General features: G+C 41.2%; 1 protein-coding gene and 1 long non-coding RNA gene across 2 annotated transcripts in view; one reads left to right on the top strand and one right to left on the bottom strand.

Annotated features, from left to right (window-relative positions):
* LOC115224506 (protein FAM234B-like) overlaps positions 1 to 12,979 on the top strand; it is a 30,811-nt gene extending 17,832 nt beyond the window's left edge. Inside the window, exons 10-15 of the mRNA XM_029795416.2 lie at positions 1,251 to 1,344; positions 3,278 to 3,469; positions 7,604 to 7,634; positions 9,220 to 9,378; positions 11,278 to 11,343; positions 12,460 to 12,979. Of these exons, the coding sequence (XP_029651276.1) occupies positions 1,251 to 1,344; positions 3,278 to 3,469; positions 7,604 to 7,634; positions 9,220 to 9,378; positions 11,278 to 11,343; positions 12,460 to 12,866 (949 nt within the window). The 3' untranslated portion in view covers positions 12,867 to 12,979. The remainder of the gene's footprint in view (positions 1 to 1,250; positions 1,345 to 3,277; positions 3,470 to 7,603; positions 7,635 to 9,219; positions 9,379 to 11,277; positions 11,344 to 12,459) is intronic.
* LOC118767884 overlaps positions 7,367 to 22,602 on the bottom strand; it is a 30,215-nt gene continuing 14,979 nt past the window's right edge. Inside the window, exons 3-4 of the long non-coding RNA XR_005003789.1 lie at positions 13,317 to 13,321; positions 7,367 to 7,378 (exon numbers count right to left, since the gene is read on the bottom strand). This is a non-coding gene — a long non-coding RNA (uncharacterized LOC118767884). The remainder of the gene's footprint in view (positions 7,379 to 13,316; positions 13,322 to 22,602) is intronic.

The following is a 22,602-nucleotide window of genomic DNA, read 5'->3' as shown; positions in this document are numbered from 1 at the left end:
AAAGCACCCATTACACTCATGGAGTGGTTGGCATCAGGAAGGGCATCCAGCTAGCTGTAAAAACACTGCCAGATCAGACTGGTGCCTGGTGCAGCCTCCTGGCTTCCCAGATCCCCGGTCGAAGCGTCCAACCCATTCTAGCATGGAGAACGGACGTTAAACGATGATGATGATGATGATGATGATAACAGAGCTCATTAGTAAAAGTAACCAAAAGTACCTGGCCAGACATAGAATTATGCACCAGAAGTGAATAGTGAATGAGTCATTTTATGAAGGAAAAATGCAAAAAAGACAGGTTGGTGGGCTTCAGGTGTACTGTTGATGAATTTCAGAAAACATGGAAATTTTTAAGGACGTAGTGTCCTGATAACTAACAACTGATGCTGGAAGTTTATTCAAAGCTCTTCAACAAGTTTGAACATGAAAAAAATGCTTCCAAAAGTCATGGGTGCTGGCATTGCCTTTTGATCTTGTCGGTGCCACATATACATCACCTGTGCCAGTGTCATGTAGAAGGAAGCCGTGCCAGTGCCACATCAAAAGCACCCAGTGCACTCTGTAAAGCAGTTGGCATTAGAAAGGGTGTCCAGCTGTGGAAACCATGCCAAAACAAACAAATGGAGCCTGGATAGCTCTCCAGCCTGGCCAACCCATGCAAGCATGGAAAACAGGCATTAAAGGATGATGATAAGCATGTCCACGAGTGTTGGTCATATGAAATTCAAAAAAGGTGCCCCAGCTTGTTGTTGGAGACATGGTTGTGCAGATGTTGCGTAGATATATTACAAGGGGCAGGTGCTGAAAAGTTCCTGGTTTTGAGGGTCTCATGAAAGGCCTACTTGGAGGCCTGACCTTCCGAGTTCTTTTATGGGCTTAAATAAACTGAAGGACCACTGCAATAAGTGTGTGAATCTGAGAGGGGAATATGAGCGGCATAAAATCCCAATTAACTGATGCTCCTGTATTTTCTTTTACCCCAAAACCAGGAACTCTTCAGCACTTGCTCATGTTTGGAGATTATTATAATAAATTTGGTAGACCTGAAGACAATAAATGCTGTGTCTTGAGTTTGCTGTCTATGACCCCTGCCTCACTACCTCCAGCTCAATAGATCTCAACACTTCTAGTGACCCCCGCCTCACTACCAGCTCAATAGATCTCAACACTTCTAGTGACCTCCCCCCCTCACTCTTATCCCCCTCTACTGTTTGCTTTCATCCTTCTTATCCCTGTCGTGTTTCTCTCAGTATTCCAGCCCCTGGATACTTCAACGATGATGCTTACCTGGATTTCATGCTACATCTCAATTTCGGTACCTGGCCTTTGTACTTATATTCCATGGTAAGTTGTTCTGGCATCTCTCTCTCTCTCTCTCTCTCTCTCTCTCTCAACCAAAACACAACAACACCGTTTATTTTAGTGACCCATACCCCCTTCTGCCTTCCACTGACCAATACTCACCATTCTCTTATGTTGACCAGTACAAACCACTGGGCATTGAACTAACCAATACCATTGTGATCAATATTTCTGACTACTATTACTATCGCTGCTGCTGCTGCTACTACTACTACTACTGTTGCTATTGCTATTACTACTACTGCTGCTACTGTTGCTGATACTACTACTACTACTACTACTATTGCTGCTGCTGCTGCTGCTACTACTACTACTACTACTACTACTACTACTACTACTACTACTGTTGCTACTGCTATTACTACAACTACTGTTACTACTACTGTTGCTGCTACTGCTATTACTACTACCATTGTTGCTACTACTACTACTACTACTACTACAGTGTGATAGTATGTCTGTAGCCCATACTGTGAAGGTGTGTAACCCTGTGACACTAGTGGCCTGGGTGTTACATTCACAGTTGCAAGATCATGATTTCGGTTGTCAGACAGAGCAGAGTGCATCGTGTTCTTGAGCAAAACACTTCACCTCACGTTGTTCTGCAATAATTTCAACCTCTGATATGTGTCATACCCGTACATGCTGTGCAGCAGAAGGGGATCTTTTCGCTTTGACCGGCAGATTTTAAAAATAATTTCTTTGTAACTAAACACTTTTAAACTTCGTATACTGGTAGAATGTGTTTATAAAACATCATTTTCTCTTGGCTTTCTTGAGAAAATTCTGTAGTTTGTAAGATATTTGGTCTTTAATTTCTTAATTTTTGACAATTTCAGCCTCCTGGCTCGCCAGTCCTCAGTCAAACCTGACTGGCCCTCGTGCCGGTCGCACGTAAAAGCACCCACTACACTCTCTCAGTGTGGTTGGCGTTGGGAAGGGCATCCAGTTGTAGAAACTCTGCCAAATCAGATTGGAGCCTGGTTCGCCAGACCTCAGTCAAATCGTCCAACCCATGCTACATGGAAAGCGGACGTTAAACGATGATGATGATGATTCCATGAAATGTAATGCTTGTATATCCACATTGTTTTTGAAGTAATCGTGTATTGTATTAGCCATGATATTTTGATGGTGTGATTGCTTATTTTTACAAATGACATTGTAAGGTATCGAAATCGAATTGAACCAGCCAGGATCCCTGGTCTGGTGGTACGTAAAAAGCACTATCCAACTTGTGGCCGATGCCAGCGCCGCCTCGACTGGCTTCCGTGCCGGTGGCACATAAAATACACCAATCCGACCATGGCCGTTGCCAGCCTCGCCTGGCACCTGTGCAGGTGGCACGTAAAAAGCACCCACTACACTCACGGAGTGGTTGGCGTTAGGAAGGGCATCCAGCTGTAGAAACATTGCCAGATAAGACCGGAGCCTGGTGCAGCCTTCTGGCTTCCCAGATCCCCGGTCGAACCATCCGACCCATGCTAGCATGGAGAACGGACGTTAAACGATGATGATGATGATTGTAAGGTATCTGGCCAGTTTGAACATAAAAACAAATAGAATATTTGGGCCGGATACGACCAATTGAAATGCTAATGAGTTGACTGACCATACCATTCAGTCTGAGAGTTGCTGAAGCATGGAACAAACTGCCGGCATCGGTTGTTAGTTGTCGGAGCACTGCATCCTTCAAAACTTCCATGCTTCCTGAGATTCGCCAACACTACACTTGATTTTTTCCCCTCCATACACACGCAAGCATGTATCTGACTCATACACCGTTCACTTCCCAGACATTTCTACATTACTGCATGTACTTTCTGACAAGTTGTGGTGCACCTGAGCACTGTATACAATAATTTCATTATTATTATTATTATTATTATTCTCTTTGCTTCTATATCCCGTCTAGGTGATGGTGATCAGTGGTAAAGATGGAACAGTACTCTGGGAAACGGTCTCATCGTTTCCTTCATTCACCTCTGACCTCACCTTACAAACAGTCGAACATCAGCGTGACGTTTTTGTATTCAAAACATTTAATCGCGATGGATACATTCACGTGGACAGCAAAGACCCAGCCCATATCATTTCTACAGATTCTGTAAGTTGCCCTTTCTCTTTCTGATATTCCATATGCCCTGAGCAGTCCTCACATAGCAGACAATGATCAAAGGTGTTCCAACCAGGACCATCTTGTTTTATTCTGTACTAGCAGTATCGTCCGGCATTGCTCGGGTTTGTAAAGGAAATAACTATATAAGCATTTTTAGAGAGTTACTTCCCTTATATAATAGCAAAAAATGCATTAAAAATGGGAAAAAATGATGGTAACTTTTATTTAAGATCGTAGATGCGCGCTAATACCCAGAAGGGCTTGATATGAATCACGTCTATAAGATACCCGGTTTTGGTTAAACTGCACCGCAAAATGTGGGAGTAGTTAGGAATCTAAATTGTAGGAGACAGACAGCATACAACCTCACTTTTATATATAAAGATATCTATAGACTATAGCATTGAGAACAGTCAAAATCAAAATCAAACCAAATTGAGGTCGATCAACATCAGGGCCCCCGTGCAGGTAACACGTAAAAGCACCATCCGTTCGTGGCCATTTGCCAGCCCTGTCTGGCCCCCGTGTCGGTGGCACGTAAAAGCACCATCCGTTCGTGTTCGTTGCCAGCCTGGCCTGGCCCCCGTGCCGGTGACACGTAAAAGCACCATCCGTTCGTGGCCGTTTGCCAGCTCTGTCTGGCCCCCGTGCCGGTGACACGTAAAAGCACCAATCCGTTTCGTGGCCGTTTGCCAGCTCTGTCTGGCCCCCGTGCCGGTGACACGTAAAAGCACCATCCGTTAGTGAGCACCATCCGTTCGTGGCCGTTTGCCAGCCCTGTCTGGCCCCCGTGTCGGTGGCATGTAAAAGCACCATCCGTTCGTGTCCGTTGCCAGCCTCGCCTGGCCCCCGTGCCGGTGGCACGTAAAAGCACCATCCGTTTCATGGCCGTTTGCCAGCTCTGTCTGGCACCTGTGCGGGTGGCACGTAAAAAGCACCCACTACACTCACGGAGTGGTTGGCGTTAGGAAGGGCATCTAGCCGTAGAAACACTGCCAGATCTGACTGGGCCTGATGAAGCCTTCCAGCTTCACAGACCCCAGTTGACCCGTCCAACCCATGCCAGCATGGAAAGCGGACGCTAAATGATGATGATGATGATGATGATGATGATATAGCATCTAATCCAGTGGTTCCCAACCTTTTAACTACCAGGCACCCCTTTTATTTGAATGAGTTTTCCCACAGACCCCAGGATATTGAAAGGTCTGTCAGCTTAACATGTTCACGGGTCCCCTGTACTACCTCAACAGACCACAGGTTGGGAACCACTGGTCTAAGTTGTCCTTCCTCTTTCTAGACAATGCTTTGAAGAAAGTATTTGGCTGCCATTCTTAGAAGTTTGAGCGACTGCATAGAGGCTCTCTCCGTCTCCATTTTCTGAACTAATCAAGTGCTCCACAGGTGATCAGTCTGCCACAGAACAGGTGCATTAGCTGTGTTTATACTATGTCTGAGGCCCACATTTCAGTTTGGGCATGTTCTGGTGAGTCATAGGGGCATGCAATTCAACAGTCTGCACTCTCCTGTCTATTTCTGTCAGTGGTAGTAACACACAAGGGAGCGAGTGACCCCCATGTGAGCAAGTGACCCTCAAGGAAGCGAGTGACCCCCCAAGGGAGCGAGTGACCCCCAAGGGAGCAAGTGACCCCCAAGGGAGCGAGTGACCCCCAAGAGAGCGAGTGACCCCCCAAGGGAGCGAGTGACCCCCAAGAGAGCGAGTGACCCCCCAAGGGAGCGAGTGACCCCCAAGGGAGCGAGTGACAATGTGGCCTCATTATTTATTATGGCTAGGTTCCAATCAGGGCCGCAGCAACAAAGTCCACCCACCACATTGTTCAGTCCACCATCACTGCCTTTAGGTCCCGGATACATCCTGGGCCAGTGTCTGCAGTCAAGTAGTCAATGTCAGTGTGACAATGTTTTCCTCTTCTTACATCACCATGAAGAGGATTCCACAGGACTAATTTGCTGTCCCTTTATTCTCAATGTCAGGCTAAAGTGATGTTGTTTTTGGTTAGTGACCCCAACTCCTCATTCTCCACCCCCCTCCTGAATAAAAGTAAAGAAACAGACTCTTTGAGTATTGCAAATGTTCTGTCAATCAGTCACTTAATTGCAGTGTAAAGTGGCTGAGTATTCCTAGTCACAGGTGTGGTTGTGCGTTAAGAAGTTTGCTTCCCAACCACTTAGTTCCAGGATCAGTCCCACTGCCTCAAAATCTGCAAAAATATCGTAAATATCATAATTTATCAGATTCAGAAAATTTTTCATGTAAATTACAATGTCCCCCAATTCGGGGCAGAAGATGAAGTCGCAGAAAAAAGAACATGTTTAAGTTGTGTTTTTAAAGTAATTTCATCACAGTCATTTAAAAACTCCTAAAGAAGATGCAGTGAAAACTATTCTATAGCTGATTAGAGCTGTGGCTTAATTAGTTTATGCAGCCGTGAAAAAAAATCGATAATTCTGTTGCGGCAAAGTTGCAGCTTGCAACAATGACGTCGTATTAAGCTGTACGTGACAGAAAATATTCAACATTTTTGTTTAATTGTTAAGTGTTTTTGATTTTAAAAGCAAGATTCGAGCGTGATCATTACCTGCGTCGCCTTACTAGCACCTGTGCTGGTGGCACGTGAAAAACATTCGAAGCGAGGTCGTTTCCAGTGCTGCTAGACTGGCTCCTGTGCAGTTGGCACATAAAAGGCACCATCTGAGCGTGGCCATTGCCAGTACCGCCTGACTTGCCCTCGTGTCAGTGGCACGTAAAAGCACCCGCTACACTCTAGGAGTGGTTGGCGTTAGGAAGGGCATCCAGCTGTAGAAACTCTGCCAGGTCAAGATTGGAGTCTGGTGCGGCCATCTGGTTCGCCAGACCTCAGTCAAATCATCCAACCCCTGCTAGCATGGAAAGCAGACATTAAACGATGATGATGATGATTTCACGCCGAGAAAAATGTGCATGATAGCCCTTCTGAAGGGATACATGTAGATGTAACATTTTTCCTGAAAATGCCAACAATGTAAGCAGCAAAAAATTAGAAAGAAAATGAGGGCAAAAAGCACTCATTTTTTCACAATGGAAAATCGTTTCCTTGTAGCTGGAATTCCATGACAAAATGTATGTTTATTAAGCACAACAGCCTGCAGTGCATGCCGCTGGGCATTAAAAACCAATTGCACAAACCTAGAGGGGCTCTGGGCCCCCTTGAATCGATAAAAAATCACTCTTTTTGCCATAGCAACCACATCTTTATAGCTTGTGAATTTTAACCATCGCGGGTCTCATCCTCACCACGCATTTAGCATCCCTGCCAATTTTCAGCTCGATCCTAGCCTTGGTTTGGCTGCCTTTAACCATCAAAGCAAAATGTGCAGACAATTTTCGTCCAAGGACTGTTTTATAGATATAGATAAATAAGTAGAGGTGTTTCCCCCCCTACTTTTTCCATTTTCCAATGCATTTATGGAGACAGAAGATATTGTTTCAGAGTTCTAAGACTTTATGCCAGCTCTTTTGATGTCCGTTCACAACTTTTCCACATTACCCCCTTCACAAGACAGAAACACTCTACCCTGACCAACTTATTTAAGATAAGATCAGTGCCCCACAACCAGTGTGCCGCAGCCCACTGGTGTGCCACAAGATGATGCTAAGTGTGCCATAAGACAATGCTTGGCGTGCCACAAAACGATGTTAGGTGTGCCACAAGATGATGCTTGGTGTGCCACAAGATGATGCTAGGTGTGCCACAAGATGATGCTAGGTGTGCCACAAGATGATGCTTGGTGTGCCACAAGACGATGCTAGGTGTGCCACAAGACGATGCTAGGTGTGCCACAAGACGATGCTACGTTTTCCACAGTGTAACCTGAATATAATTTTCTTTCCCTATACTTTTAATTATATTTGTAGCTCAGGTGTGCCGCCAAATTTTTGAAAGGAATATAAATGTACCACAAGTGAAAAAAGGTTGCGGGGCACTGGACCGTATTATTTAATGTAACCTCTTTTTAAAACAGTAGACAGAGTTGAGTTTAGGGCTACTATTTCTAGCTCTTTCGATGGTTCCATGTTACTAATGCCAATTAATAATCCATCTTTCTCTCTCTCTTTTGTAGGTGGTTGAACATAGATCTGATCCAGATTCCAGTAAGTGTTTGTTTACTTATAGTTCTGTGTGTGTGTGTGTGTGTTTGACTGTTACACTGTTGACTAAAACTTGGCAGATGCCAGCGCCGCCTGACTGGCGTCTGTGTCGGTAACACATAAAAGCACCAACTGATCATAGCCGTTTACCAGCAGCTCCGGCCCCTGTGCCGGAGGCACGTAAAAAACACCCACTATACTCACGGAGTGGTTGGCGTTAGGAAGGGCATTCAACTGTAGAAACACTGCCAAATCAGACTGGAGCCTGGTGCAGCCTCCATGGCTTACCAGACCCCGGTCGAACCGTCCAACCCATGCCAGCATGGAAAACGGACGTTAAATGATGATGATGATGATATATATGTTGATTTGTATAAAGGATACACACACAGACATTTTGCCGTTTATATATATAGAGATTGTTGGTTTCTTATTATTATTGGTTTTTATTATTATTAACATTGTAAGAATTTTGAAAAACTACATTTACAATGTACTAAAGAATTTCTTAAAAAATTGGATAGCAATTTGATAATAAAGATGAATTACAAATTTGAATAACTTTTCTTTTTTGATGAATTGAGCGAACATCTGCTGGAAGCAGAAGAACAGCTTAAGGATTTTTAGAAATTGGGAAGTAAACTAAAAAAAACAACCTTAACCCTTTCGTTACCATATTTCTGTTGAGATGCTCTTTTTCTTTCAATTATTTTAAATATAACAAAGAATTTAGTAAAATAACTTAGTTACTATTAAGCTAGTGTTAGTAACATAAATTGTGACTAAGGTTTGGTGGAAGATTTTAATTCGAAACTTAAGAAAACAAGACATTCGTACTACAGAGCCAGAGGCGGTTTCAGCCGGGTTGGTAACGAAAGGGTTAAGTAATTGCCCTTGAAATTGTAGATCACACACCAAAGTAGCACCTTACAGAATGTACTTGAGCTTGTGATCCATCCATCATTTAATGTCTGCTTTTCAAAACTTGTGTGGGCCAGAAGGAAATTTGTCGAGGTGGTTTTTCTACAGCCGGGTGCCTTTTCCAGTTGCCAACCTTCACCTGTTTCCAAGTAAGGTAATATTTCCATATGGCCATGAAAGATTGAAAATAAGCAACATCAATTTTGTGATATTGTTCAAGGTTGTAAACAACCATCACTTTTGCGGCGCTTGCTTACAACTTTCTCCCGAAGTCAAGACAAGAGCACACACACACACACACACACAATGGGCTTCTTTCAGTTTCTGTTTACCAAATGCACTCATTGAGTCTGGAACCTAGTGGTTGGGAAGCAAATTTTTTAAAGAAGTTCTTTAACCCTTTGGTGTCCAGATTTCTCTATTAAATCTAACACTTTTTCACTCAAATTGTTTTGAATTAATCATGCATTATGTTATAGCTTTGAGGTTTCAATGATATAATTGTTTATTTTTAGAATGTCAATGTAGGTTAGGTGTGAGAGGCTAGATATGGCCAGTTTGAATATAAAACATGTAGAATATTTGAGCCGGATATGGCCGGTTTAAACACTAAAGGGTTAATAAATCTGCCTGGTTATTTATTTATTTATTTTTTCATTTATTTTAGCCTATTTACCTCAAAATCATCCAGGTTTCTTCACATCTCCGGCTGGCTACTTTTTAATTTGTACATTAACTCCACAATCAGCAATCACCGAAGAAGTTTTCATCATGGACCGAAGCAACTTGGACAAACCCATCCAATTGGCAGAAAATAAATATTCCTGTGAGAATTTTTTAGATTCGTTCATTGATGTTGTTGTTATTATTGTTAAGCGTTTCGCATTCAGATTTCTTTGCTTATTTATTCATTGTATTATCTTGTAGCTTTGAAGTTACGATAATGTGATTGGTTATTTTTAGAATGACATTGTGGGTTACGTGTGAGAAGCTGGATATGGCCAGCTTGAACATGTATATATTTCCTAAGCACAGGTGCATGGTTCAGTGGTTAGAGCATCGGGTTCACAGTCATGAGGTAGTGAGTTCAATTCCTGGGCTGAGCTGTGTGTTGTGTTCTTGAGCAAGACACTTTATTCCATGTTGCTCCAGTTAACTCAGCTGTAGAAACATTGGCACGCCGGGCGAAATGCTTAGCAGTATTTCGTCTGTCTTTACGTTCTGAGGTCAAATTCCAGTGAGGTCGACTTTGCCTTTCATCCTTTCGGGGTCAATGAATTAAGTACCACTTATGGACTGGTGTCGATGTAATCGACTTAATCCGTTTGTCTGTCCTTGTTTGTCCCCTCTATGTTTAGCCCCTTGTGGGCAATAAAGAAATAAGAAATGAGTTGTGATGTCACTGGTGCCAAGCTGTATCAGCCCCTTTGCCTTTCCCTTGGATAACATCAGTCGTGTGGAGAGGAAAGGCTGGCATGCATTGGTGACTTCTAGTCTTCCATAAACAGCCTTGCCCAGACTTGTGCCTCAGAGGGGAACGTTTTTGGTGCAATCCCATGGTCATGCATGACCGAAGGGGATCTTTACTCCTTTACTCCTAACCGCATGGTTTCAGATTCAGTCCCACTGCATGGTACCTTGGGCAAGTGTTTCCTTGGTACCTTCGGCATGGTACCTTGGGCAAGTGTTTCCTTGGTACCTTCGGCATGGTACCTTGGGCAAGTGTTTCCTACAAAGGGATTTGTTGTGTGAGGCTGAAACAATACAAGAAAACACCAAGTCATCTACAAAAGGAAAAGGAAAACAAAGCAAAATAAGGTTGCAGTTTTACTTTGTATTTCTATGTTTCGGGGTTATGACTCCTCTTCAGGACATCTGGAAAAAGCGAGGAATGGAAAAGCCATTGCTCAGATGTGTGGGGGAGGAAGGAGGAAAGTGATGTATGCAGACTGGTGTTGCTAGGGCAACCAGTCTGTTTCATGTAGTTCCTTTTTCTTGTTAATGGCTGGTCTGAATATATTTATAAGGAGGGTATCCATGATTCTGAGGTTGAATGGCCCTGGTGGATACCTTAAGACCCTGGGTCAAGATAGAAACTGTGAAATTTCGGGTTGGGTAGGAACCTAGCCAATTACATCAACTCCACTGCTCAACTAGTTCTTATTGAAGTAATCCTGAAAGGACGAAGAGCAAAAGTCAGTCTCAGTAGAATTTGAACTCACAACTTTAAAAAAACCTGAAGAAATGCAATGTACTAACGATTCTGCAGTCGTTGCCATTATATATAGAATGGAGGGAAACATCACTTGGTTCTTAATAAATATAAATTCTGCACCAGGTATTGAGTACTTCTTGTCTTGTTTGCAAAACAAAAAAAATGTGTGTGTACAAGGCTCAATATGATTATCTAGAACCTTTGAAGATATAGCTGCAGCATGGCCGTGATCCGGTGACTGAAACCTCTAAAATCCTCAGTAATGATGACTCCTAACATATGTGGTACCTCTATACAGCCAAGTGTACTGGGCCCTCTAGACTATTGTGTGTTTGGACACTGTAAGAATAAGAACTGCCATCATTTAGGCCAGTTGGCTAACGACTTAGTTGATTATGGGCGTGGTGGTGGTGGTGTTCATCCTTAATGTCAGCTGCAGCTACAGGCAGTCTGTATGTTACGAAAATAAATTTTATCTAATTTGAAATTTCATTTTCCCTCTTTTGCTAGATTCGCCATCCCCATCAAAGGCAGGGATACAGTGTGCTGTTGCTAAACCCTTTGGTCGTGGCACAGGTGAGTACTGCAATGGGTGGGTGTCACTGGTCTTTGTTGTTGTGTTACTACTGTTGCTTAACCAATCATACTGCATGGTACATGTGACAGTATGGTTCATGTGACAGCACGGGACATGTGACAGCATGGGACATGTGACAGCATGGGACATGTGACAGCATGGTTCATGTGCCAGCATGGTTCATGTAACAGCATGGGACATGTGACAATATGGGATATGTGACAGCATGGAATGTGTGACAATATGGGACATGTGACAGCATGGTTCATGTGACAATATGGGACATGTGACAGCATGGTTCATGTGACAGTATGGTACATATAACAGCATGGTACATGTGACAGCATGGTACATGTGGCTGCGTTGATCTGTTTATTATGTGTGTGGGTGGGTATATATGTTTATATGCACATGTATGTAAGCATAGAGATATGAAAATAAACAGATCAACATACAGATGGATAGGTATTGATTAGCATGCAAGTGGCTGAGCACTCCACAGACACGTGCACCCTTAACATAGTACTCAGGGAGATTCAGCGTGACGCAGAGTGTGACAAGTCTGGCCCTTTGAAATACAGGTACAACAGAAACAGGAAGAAAGAGTGAGAGAAAGTTGTGGTAAAAGAGTACAGCAGGGTTCACCCCCCCACACACACAATATATATATATATACACATACAATATATGTATGCATACATACAATATATATATATATATAGATAAATAGATAGATACATACATGCAAACACAACAGGCTTCTTTCTGTTTCCATGTACCAGATGTAATAACAAGGCTTTGGTTGGCCCACAGTTATAGTAGAAGACCATTTCCCAAGGTGCCATACAATGAGACTGAACCCATAGCCATATGTTTAGTAAGCAAACTTCTTACCACACAGCCATACCAGTGCAAATTTTTAAAATGCTGGATCTGGCCCCCTTTTAAGATGGTAGTTAAAGCCCTATATTTCAGTGCAGCTTTCCAACCCAAACAATTTGCCACCACTGGCTCAAATGTGTCCCCCTACCCTTAAAGATAAACTATAAATGTTCGTGATCTGAGAATTGCTATAATCTTATTGATGATGTTGTTGTGAATTTTTTACTTGACAGGAGCCATTGGTGATGTGGATGGAGATAATCAACCGGATTATATAAGCTTGACCAATCTGGCTATAGAGGTTCCGGATTCAAAACCTGGCTGCCCAATCTTCTGGCAGAATATGACCCTGTACAAGAAGACACTGATGCCATCCAGTCACTCCAGAAAGTCGGTACCCATTAAGATGTTTACATCACTGGTGAATGAGGCGCAAGGGGGCGAACAGCATGAAAAGGGCCTTGAATCAACGCACTTTGTACCCCAACGGGAACAAGTATGGAACGAGTATTTAGGTAGTAAACAGACTGGCATCTACCGTCGCCAACATCTGAGTGACGGAGGAAACACAATGTCGAGACGTAGCAGAGTTTTGTATTATTTAGTTGTTCTCTTTACATTATTGGTTGTTCTGCTTTGAATTTCAGGGAACTGGTAGGTGGGGTGGGGAGAATTTGAGATTTTTTTTTGCTTCCTTTTGTTTCTTTTTATTGTTATTGTTACATTTATTTTGCTTCTTGTCTTGTTTAGTTTTAAAAAAAACGCATTTTTTTCCCGTTTCCTGCAACTTTTCAGCATTTATCTAATAAATATGTGTGCATGTGTGTGTATATACATATTCATAGGCGCAGGAGTGGCGGTGTGGTAAGTAGCTTGCTTACCAACCACATGGTTCCAGGTTCAGTCCCACTGCGTGGCACTTTGGACAAGGGTCTTCTACTATAGCCTCAGGCTGACCAAAGCCTTGTGAGTGGATTTGGCAGACAGAAACTGAAAGAAGCCCGTTTTATATATGTATATATATATATATATATATATATATATATGTATGTGTGTGTCTGTGTTTGTCCCCCCAACATCACATGACAACCGATGCTGGTGTGCTTACATCCCCGTAACTTAGCAGTTCAGCAAAAGGGACCGATAGAATAAGTACTAAGCTTACAAAGAATAAGTCCTGGGGTCGATTTGCTTGACTGAAGGTGGTGCTCTAGCATGGCCACAGTCAAATGACTGAAACAAGTAAAAGAGTAAAAGAGAGTAAAGAGTATATATTCCTTTATTCTTTTAGTCATTTGACTGTGGCCATGCTGGAGCATCACCTTAAGGGGTTTTAGTTGAGCACATCGACCCCACAACTTATTCTTTGTAAGCCTAGCACTTATTCCATCAGTCTCTTTTGCCGAACCGCTAAGCTACAGGGACATAAACACACCAACATCGATCCTCAAATGATGGTGGGGAGACAAACACAGACACAAACACACAAATATTTATATTCATATAAGCCTGGGCTTCTTTCAGTTTCCATCTACCAAATCTACTCATAAGGCTTTGGTTGGCCTGAGGCTATGGTAGCAGACACTTGCCCAAGGTGCCACGCTGTGGGACTGAACCCGCAACCATGTTGTTGGGAAACAAGTTTCTTATCACACAGCCACTCCTGCACCTTTATATATATATATATATATATATAAACTTTTTAATCAGTCAGAATGTTATGTGAGTGACTCAAAGGCTGAATGTTTCTTACGTATAAAAATGAAGCTTTTGGGTTATCTGTAACTGTTTCTGCTGATTAAAAAAAAATATGTACACACATGAATTGAGGGCTATTTTGTGTTCATTCCACCAAACCTATATATTTATATATATAGATATACATACACACAAATATATATATATATATATAAATATATATAGACACACACACATGCTCACACATACACGATAGTATCGAACAGTGAGAATGAGTGCTCAATGCCACATTGGTGGGTAAATATTTGTTATTTGTAGATTAACAAGGCAACCAATGGTTTCATGCTAGAAAGAAAAAAAGTTCTTCACAATTATTCAAGCAAACCAATTGGGAATTCTGTTACTCATCTCCTAAAATGTAAACGATTGCCAACAGTTGGCTGTCTTATTAATCTACAAATAAATCATATATATATATATATATATATATATGTATGTATATTTGTATGTTGATTTTTTTCTCTCTTTTTTTTTTGTAAAACAAATATTTCCACATTTTTTTTTTTGTTTTTCTTTTTCGGAGTTTATTTTATTTACTTTTATTTCTTCTTTTTTAAAACATTTTTCGTTAATGTTGACAATATATTTTTTATACAGTAACTTTTTAAAAAAATACTCTGTGTGTGTGTGTGTGTGTGTGTGTGTGTGGAGGGAGAAATATCTTCAAATATTTCACCATTTATGCAACATGTCATCAAATTTTCTCAATCCTGGGCTCCTCTTTCTTTCTTTTTCTCTACCCCCTCCTCTTGCACCTTCTTCTACATCTTGTTCCTTAATTTCTTCATCCCCCCCTCCTACATTACCCCTAACTCCTCTTCCGCAGTTATTTTAACAGTGATTTTTTTTTTTTCAGGAAACCATTTAATGCCTTCTTCTTCTTCTTCTTCTTCTTCTTCTTGAGTTTATGATTTACTGTCCCCACCCCTCCACCCCGTATCATACTACCAACATCAACATCACCGCTACCAACATCATCCCCACAACAGCTAGTTGTGAGGGAGGGAGGGAGTGAGGGGTGGAATGGGCAGAACCTTCCCTGTGCACTGGAAACAAGCAAGGGACCAACAGCCAAATCTTGTGACCCTCATTTACATATTATTGCATCCCCTCCACCGCCACCTCCACCACACTTGGCATGACAGTTCTTTGGGTTCGGGGTCAAGAATGTGGATGATGGGTCAAGATTTGGACTGTTGCCCCCTCCTCTATAACCTCCTCCCCCCCACTCCAATCTCCATCACTTTATCAACTTGGCATGTAGTTGTTCCGCCTTTCGACCCCCCCCACCCCGTCATTTTCATCTTCATCATTCGTCATCGTGTTTCCTTTGAGCTTTTGATGAATCTCTCTTTTTCCGTTCTCTGAAAATTCCCCCTTCCCCCTCACACATGCCACCACCACCAATAGAATCCCAACACCACCCTTCCCACCCACCCCCACTTCCCACCACCACCACCATCATCATCATCATCATCCCCAAATCTAGGGTTTGTTCTTTGAATTTTCTGTGTAAATCTTTAGGGAAGAGATGGGTACTCCCATTCTCTCACAACCACCCCCCTCCTCAATCTCAATAAACATATATGTATATACATACATACATATATATATATATATACATGTGTGTGTGTATACAAGGAGGTGTTGAAAAGTTCCTCACTTTGGGTAAAAGAAAATACAAGAGGATCCATTTAATTATGATTTTATCCAACATATCCCCCTCTCAGATTCACGCACTTATTGCAGTGATCCTTCAGGTTTTCTAAGCCCCTTAGAGACAACTTTGCTCCCACCAGATTTCCTACATAATTTTCCATCCTTAAGGGTCACAATATATCTCTAATAGAATTAGAACTGTGTGTGTGTGTGTGTGTGTGTGTGAGAAAGAGAAGGGAGAATCTATGTAGCTATGTTTGAATATGTGTATATGCATACATGCATGCGTGTGTGTGTGTGTGTGTGTGTGTGTGTGTGTGTGTGTGTGTGTCTGCTTGATTGCGTAATTGTGAGTGACAGAGATTTTGGCCAAGGAACAAAACTAAAACTCACCACTCATTTAATGCAACTAATTATAATTAATCTCATTTGGATATCTTCATTATCATCATTGTTGTTGTTGTTATATGTATATAGCAGTTGTTAATGAGAAAATCTCAAGATATAATTAAAGTCTTTTGAAGAAATTCTTCGTTTCTTTTTCTTTTATTTTTGCGTTCTTCAATGTTTTGTTTTCTTTGATATTTTTCTTTTGTTTTGGTCATTAAACTGTGGCAATGCTGGGGCACTGCCTTGAAGAATTTTTTAGTCAAATGAATTGACCCCCCCCCCCCCCGCCGTACTTTTTTTTCTTTATTTTGAAGCCTGATACTTATTTTATTGGTCTCTTTTGCTGAACTGCTAAGTTTTTAGGATGTAAACACACCAGTACCAGTTGTCAAGTAACGGGGGTGGGAAAACAGACACACACACACACATGTATATATATACAAGCTTCTTTCAGTTTCCATCTACCTAATCCATTCACAAGGCTTTGGTCAGATCAGGGCTAGAGTAGCTGCCACGCAGTGGGACTGAACCCAGAACCATGTGGCTGGAAGCAAGTTTCTTACCACACACATACAATATATGTACACAAATACACACAATAGACTTCTTTCAGTTTCTGTTTTTCTCAAACAGTGAAGATAGCAATTGCTACACTGTCAACCAAATCCACTCACAAGACTGGTCAGCCCAAGACTACAGTAAAATCAACTTGCCCAAGGTGCCACACAGTGGGATTGAACCCAAGACCATGTGATTGGGAAGCAAGTTTCTTACATATGCACCATGCCAGTGGCACATAAAAAGCACCATTTGAGCATGGTTGTTGCCAGTGCCGGCTGATGGGCTCCTCTGCCGGTGGCACATAAAAAGCTCCATTCAAGCGTGGTCGATGCCAGTGCCCAGTGGCACGTAAAAACCACCCACTACGCTCTTGGAGTGGTTGGCATTAGGAAGGGCATCCAGCTGTAGAAACCTTGCCAGTCCTTGGTTCGAACCGTCCAACCCATGCCAGCATGGAAAGTGGACATTAAACAATGATGATATATATATATATATATATGACGCCCTTCTTTCACTTTTTGTCAACCAAATCTGCTCACGAGGTTTTGGTTGGTCCAAGACTATAATAGAAACACTTGGCCAAAGTGTCCCGCAGTGGGACTGAACTCGGAACCATGTGGTTGGGAAGCAAGCTTCTTACCACACAGCCATGTCTGCACCTACAATAATTTATTTTTGGTTGGAGGAAGTAATTTTTGAAATAAATAACCTACAACAGTAAGGGTTTAATTTCACTCGAGGATTTACAGTACCTCTTTCCCGGAGAACCATAAGTGATCGGCAGCATGAATTATCCCTCAGTGTAAGAGAACAACTTCACACTATACTTCAAGAGGATAATGTATATTATTCAATCGTTTTGGATGATTCAACGGTACTTTTTTGGTTATCTCACCCCCATTAAAATATTGGGTTATCTCTCCACGTTTTATGAGAAATATCGGCACTTTTTGGTTATTTGCCTCAACTAAAAAAATTGTTTAACCCTTAATAAAACAATAACAACAAAAGTGAAGTGATGAAATCTCGAATTGGATCTGATAATATTTTTATAACAAATCATACAAAGATTAATAAACAAGAAAACGACATTCTTTCGTTTTTAATTCGACAAAACAGTAACAAGCTGAACTCGACAATTCACTTCGGATATCTTCGTGACCTCCGAAAATTTGCGGATTTTACATACACACATGAAGCAGGTAAGAACAAACATGCAAGGCCTTTTGCTGGCATAATTTCGTTATATCTATATTCCACAACACACAAATACATTAAAAACAGAACACGGACACTGTCACGGAGGTCACGAAGATATCCGAAGTGAATTGTCGAGTTGACACGGAAACAACCGAAGTCTTGTTATGGTTTTGTCGAGTTAAAACGAAGGAACGCCTTATGAAAACTGAAAAAACAAAAATTAATAAGCGTGAAAATTGAAATAATTAAACATTTTACTGAATCCGATAACATTTTTATAAGAAATCCTAGCATTCCTATTGAGGAGGCCAAACGTTAACAAATGTGTTGAAATATTGATTCGAAAGGGTCTAACTCTTAATCCAATCTCTTGTCGCCACACAAACTCGATTTTTTAGGGGAGAGAGAACCCGGTCCTTTGAATGGCAAATTGTCAGTGGTTGTGAGATAACCATAAAGTACTGATTCAATCGATACGAGTGATTCGGCGCAAGTTTTTTTTTATTTCATTCACGCCATAACTGAAGATTTTGTTTACTACAAAGAATTACTGGCTTCGGGTAATCTTCTGGATAGAACCGAGGAATAGATGTCTTCACAAACTTCCAAGATGTCAAGAAGTTCCATGACTGGAAAATGTAAAGGATTTATTGCCCAGATAAAAAGAAAAAGCCATATCAAATCCAGATGCTATCATTTCTTTTCATTGTATCAGCAAAATCTTTGTGCTAAATCAACCGTTTTAAGTGACATTCTGCAGCAAGTCGTAAATCTTGTGAATTATACTTGTGCCAATAATGCAACAAGGCATCGTCAGTTCCGTAACCTGCTGCTGTTGTTGTTCCAATCAGGACTCACGCCATTAGCCACAAAGAATAATCTCTAATTCGAGCCTACTCTAAGCTACTAAGAATGCGTGTGGCAACTTGAGGATCCACCCACCACACGTAATGGACTGGCCATTGCACAGGTGCGAAAGCTACGTTGTTATCCTCATTCCGTAAACGGTGGCTTTTAGCAGGTGGAGAGCTGAACCATCTCAAGAGGTACAGAGGATTCGCAATCTAGACGAGGGCCTGAAAGTTTACCACACCATAGTGGGATACACCATGGTTCCTCTGTTTTGTGGCAGAAGTAGGAAGAAAGAATGAGAGAAAGTTGTAGTGAAAGAGTACAGCGGGGTTCACCACCCACCGCCGCCGGTGCCTCGTGGAGCTTGAGTGTTTTTGCTTAATAACCACTCACAGTCCCCGGTCTGGGAATCGAAACCATGTTCTTACTACAGCGAATTCGCTGTCCCAACCACTGCTGTGGTAGGACGATGAAGAATTCAGTATGGATTTGCGTTGACTGTCGCAAGGACGGGTGTTACAAGTTTTTACTTTATGCAGGCAGATAATAAAATTTTACGAAGAACGACCGTGCGACGAAGATGTGACTAGAATGGCTCCTTTGATAACTGGCAGCACGGTCGATTAAAATAACCAGGAGAATGTTAAGAGAATATTAATGTGTGTGTCTAGTGGACTCTCTGTTATTATATATACAAACGGAATGAACAATGTGAATTTTAGATGAATATTTCTATAGAAATACTGCATTTCTTTGTGACATCCTGCGAAAGCCAAAGGACTTGAATATTTATTTGCAAGGTAAAGCAAAATCGGTTTACGACACGTTGCAAAAAAAATTCAAGCATTTCGGAAGAACTACGTTTCTTGAAGAAAGTTCTAAAATTTCAGATGAACACTTTGCTCTTGGATAGCTTCGGTCATTCACGACCTCGAGAATTTGTATGAATTCGTTGTTGAACGAACATTCAGGTGTTCTGAATTTATTAATTGAAGAAGACAGGGAAAGGTCCGCTAACTTCGAGAAACAGGATATTCCACTCAAATTAGCATTTCTACCACATCTCGTTGATGTCTGAAAGGCTCCAGAAGTGTTACAGATGGAATTAATCGAGCTTTCAGAAGATGAAATTTTATAGTCGTTATTTAATGCTGAAAAAACAGAAGATCCAGTTGAAGTATGGAAAATGCAGTAGAATGCCCACCACTTCGTCAACATATACGAAAAATGCTTTCCTGCTTATCTACGACATATTCCTGCGAATTTATATTTTCCTACCGAAACAAGACCAAGACTCGCTTATTGTCGCCAATTACGGATTCCCATCCAAAAGGTCAGCTGAAACTACGAACATCGATGCTGCAACCCAAACATTGAAAGGCTTCCAACCGCAAACAGCACCACCTTAATCATTGACAGGTAAGTTCTCTTCGTCATTTATTACCAAATATATTCTGGGTTTTAAAAATAACAATGAAATGTTTTTTGTGGCGGCCTTGTTTAGATTACGATTAAACTTAATGCGGCCTCCCGACTTAAAAAGATTCCCCACCTCTGATCCGGAGCCTATAAACGGTGGTGTATAGGTGCAGTGGGTGTAGCCATGTGTGACCTTCATGACTCATGTATTCGGGCAGCCAGTTGTGAATTCATGCATAACTGGAGGAATAAATCCGGGGTTATTTTAGTGAGTAAGCATTTGTCCTTAACCCTTTCATTACCGTATTTATTTTGGGATGCTCTGTGTTTCCTTCTATTAATTTTAAATATAATAAAGAATTTAGTGAAATAACTAAGTTACCATTAAGCTAGTGTTAGGAACATAAATTGTGACTAAAGTTTGGTGGAAGATTTTAACTCAAAACTTTTGAAAACAAGACATTTGTACTCAGAGCCAGAACCGGTTTTCGCTGGGTTGGTAATGAAAGGGTTAAATACAGTTTGTCTATGATAGCGCTGACCTGACCTTGGTGCTTTACCATTTAAGTACCTCATTCGGCTACCATTGGTTTCATGAACCAATGGTGGATTTCAGTCACAAATAAAGAAATTATATCCACCAATGCGGTGTTGAATACTTCTTCTTATCATTCGACATTTACGTATGTGTGTGTTTGTGTGGGAAGGCGTGTAGCTAAGTGGTTAGCGCATCTGCTCACAGTCGTAACTTACTAAGGTTGGGAGTTCAATTCCTGGTAGCATGTATCCTTGAGCAAAACATATTAGGTGTTTCCATCATTTTGTCCAAGCCCTGTATATTCATGTCTCAATTTGCCTGGTGAGAAGGCCCAGATTACTTAACTCTGAAATTTGCTTAACCTCGGGACATGAATAATACAGAAATGAAGTTTGTTTTTAGAAGAAATTCTTAATTTTTATGACTCTCTCATCATTATTATTATTATTATTATAAGACGTGGCAGGAAATCAATTTTCCACCATGTTTAATAGTCTTTTTAAAAAACTTTTATGGTGGGGGGGTACAAAAGGAAGTCTTTCCGTCCAACTCATCTGGCAAAAAAGTACCTGTATTTCAAAGGGCCAACCTTGTCACATTGAATCTCCCTGCAAACTACATTATTCCCTACATTAATAGTACATATGTCTGTGGAGCACCCAGCCACCTGTGCCTTTACGTTGAGCAGGCTTTTAGGATCAAATCAACTGGAACACTCATCATTGTACCTGACTGAGTGGCAGCATATATAATGTATGCATGCATATATAATGTATGCATATATATATATATATATATATATATATATATATATATATAATGTATGCATATATATATACACAAGTTTTTTTTTTTCATCATTTTGAACCATTAATTCCTACACTGTTTTTTCTCCCTTTTTATCGTTCACTTCATTTTCTTTTTTCCTCTAAATCTTTTCTGTCGAAGACCGTAGGTTTGTTGCCTCACCTGTCTTCATCATTTGCTTTCTGTAAATTCGAACTATAAATACATATGTATGATAGACTCTCCTGTCGTTAGATGACGTATGAGGGTTTGACATTTTCTTACCGAACAACCACACAGATGGTTTGTTTTATAGTGATCAAATGTTTGTGTAGACATAAGCTCACTCCCTCCATCAGATTGATATTACCTGTACAGGTGCAACGGACTGCCACATGTCAGATGACGAAATGATCACAGAGCAACGTGAAATGAAGTGCTTTGCTCAAGAAGAACGTAACGCAATGATACAGCTTGGCACCAGTGGTGTTGCAACTCATTTTTACAGCTGAGTGAAGGGGAGCATCGTGAAATAAAGTATCTTGCTCAAGAACACAACACACAGCCCGGACTGGGAATCGAACTCACTACCTCGTGAGTGTGACGTTCTAACCACTGAGCCATGCACTTTCAGCTTCTTACACCTGCCTTAATCAAGTAGGGCTATGGTTAAAGCTAGTCCATCTGTGACTACCTAGTTATTTTTTTTTTTTTTACATTTGACACAGTTTATCTAGGAGAACATTATCCAGTGTGTCTTCTTTTGTATGTTAACTGTGATTGAGTTGTGTTAAGTTAGGCTGCTATTTCTAGCAGGTCAAATAATTTTGGCACAAAGACAGCAATTTCAGGAAAGCAGGTAAGTTGATTACATGGACCCCAGTGTTCAACTGGTATTTATTTTAATGGTCCCAAAAGGATGAAAGGCAAACTCAACCTTGGTAGCATTTGAACCCAGAATGTAAAGATTATTAAATGTTTTAAGGCGGTGAGCTGGCAGAAACGTTAGCACACCGGGCAAAATGCTTGGCGATATTTGGTCTACCATTATGTTCTGAGTTCAAATTTTGCTGAGCTCGACATTGCCTTTCATCCTTTTGGGGTCGATAAATTAAGTACCAGTTACATTCTGGAGTCGATCTAATCAACTGGCCTCATCCCACAAATTTTGGGCCCTGTGCCTAGAGTAGAAAAGATTATTCGAATGTTTTAA

This window comes from Octopus sinensis, linkage group LG25 (assembly GCF_006345805.1).
Source record: "Octopus sinensis linkage group LG25, ASM634580v1, whole genome shotgun sequence".
NCBI classification, from domain to species: Eukaryota; Metazoa; Mollusca; class Cephalopoda; order Octopoda; family Octopodidae; genus Octopus; species Octopus sinensis.
This window is presented reverse-complemented; position numbering and strand designations above follow the sequence as displayed.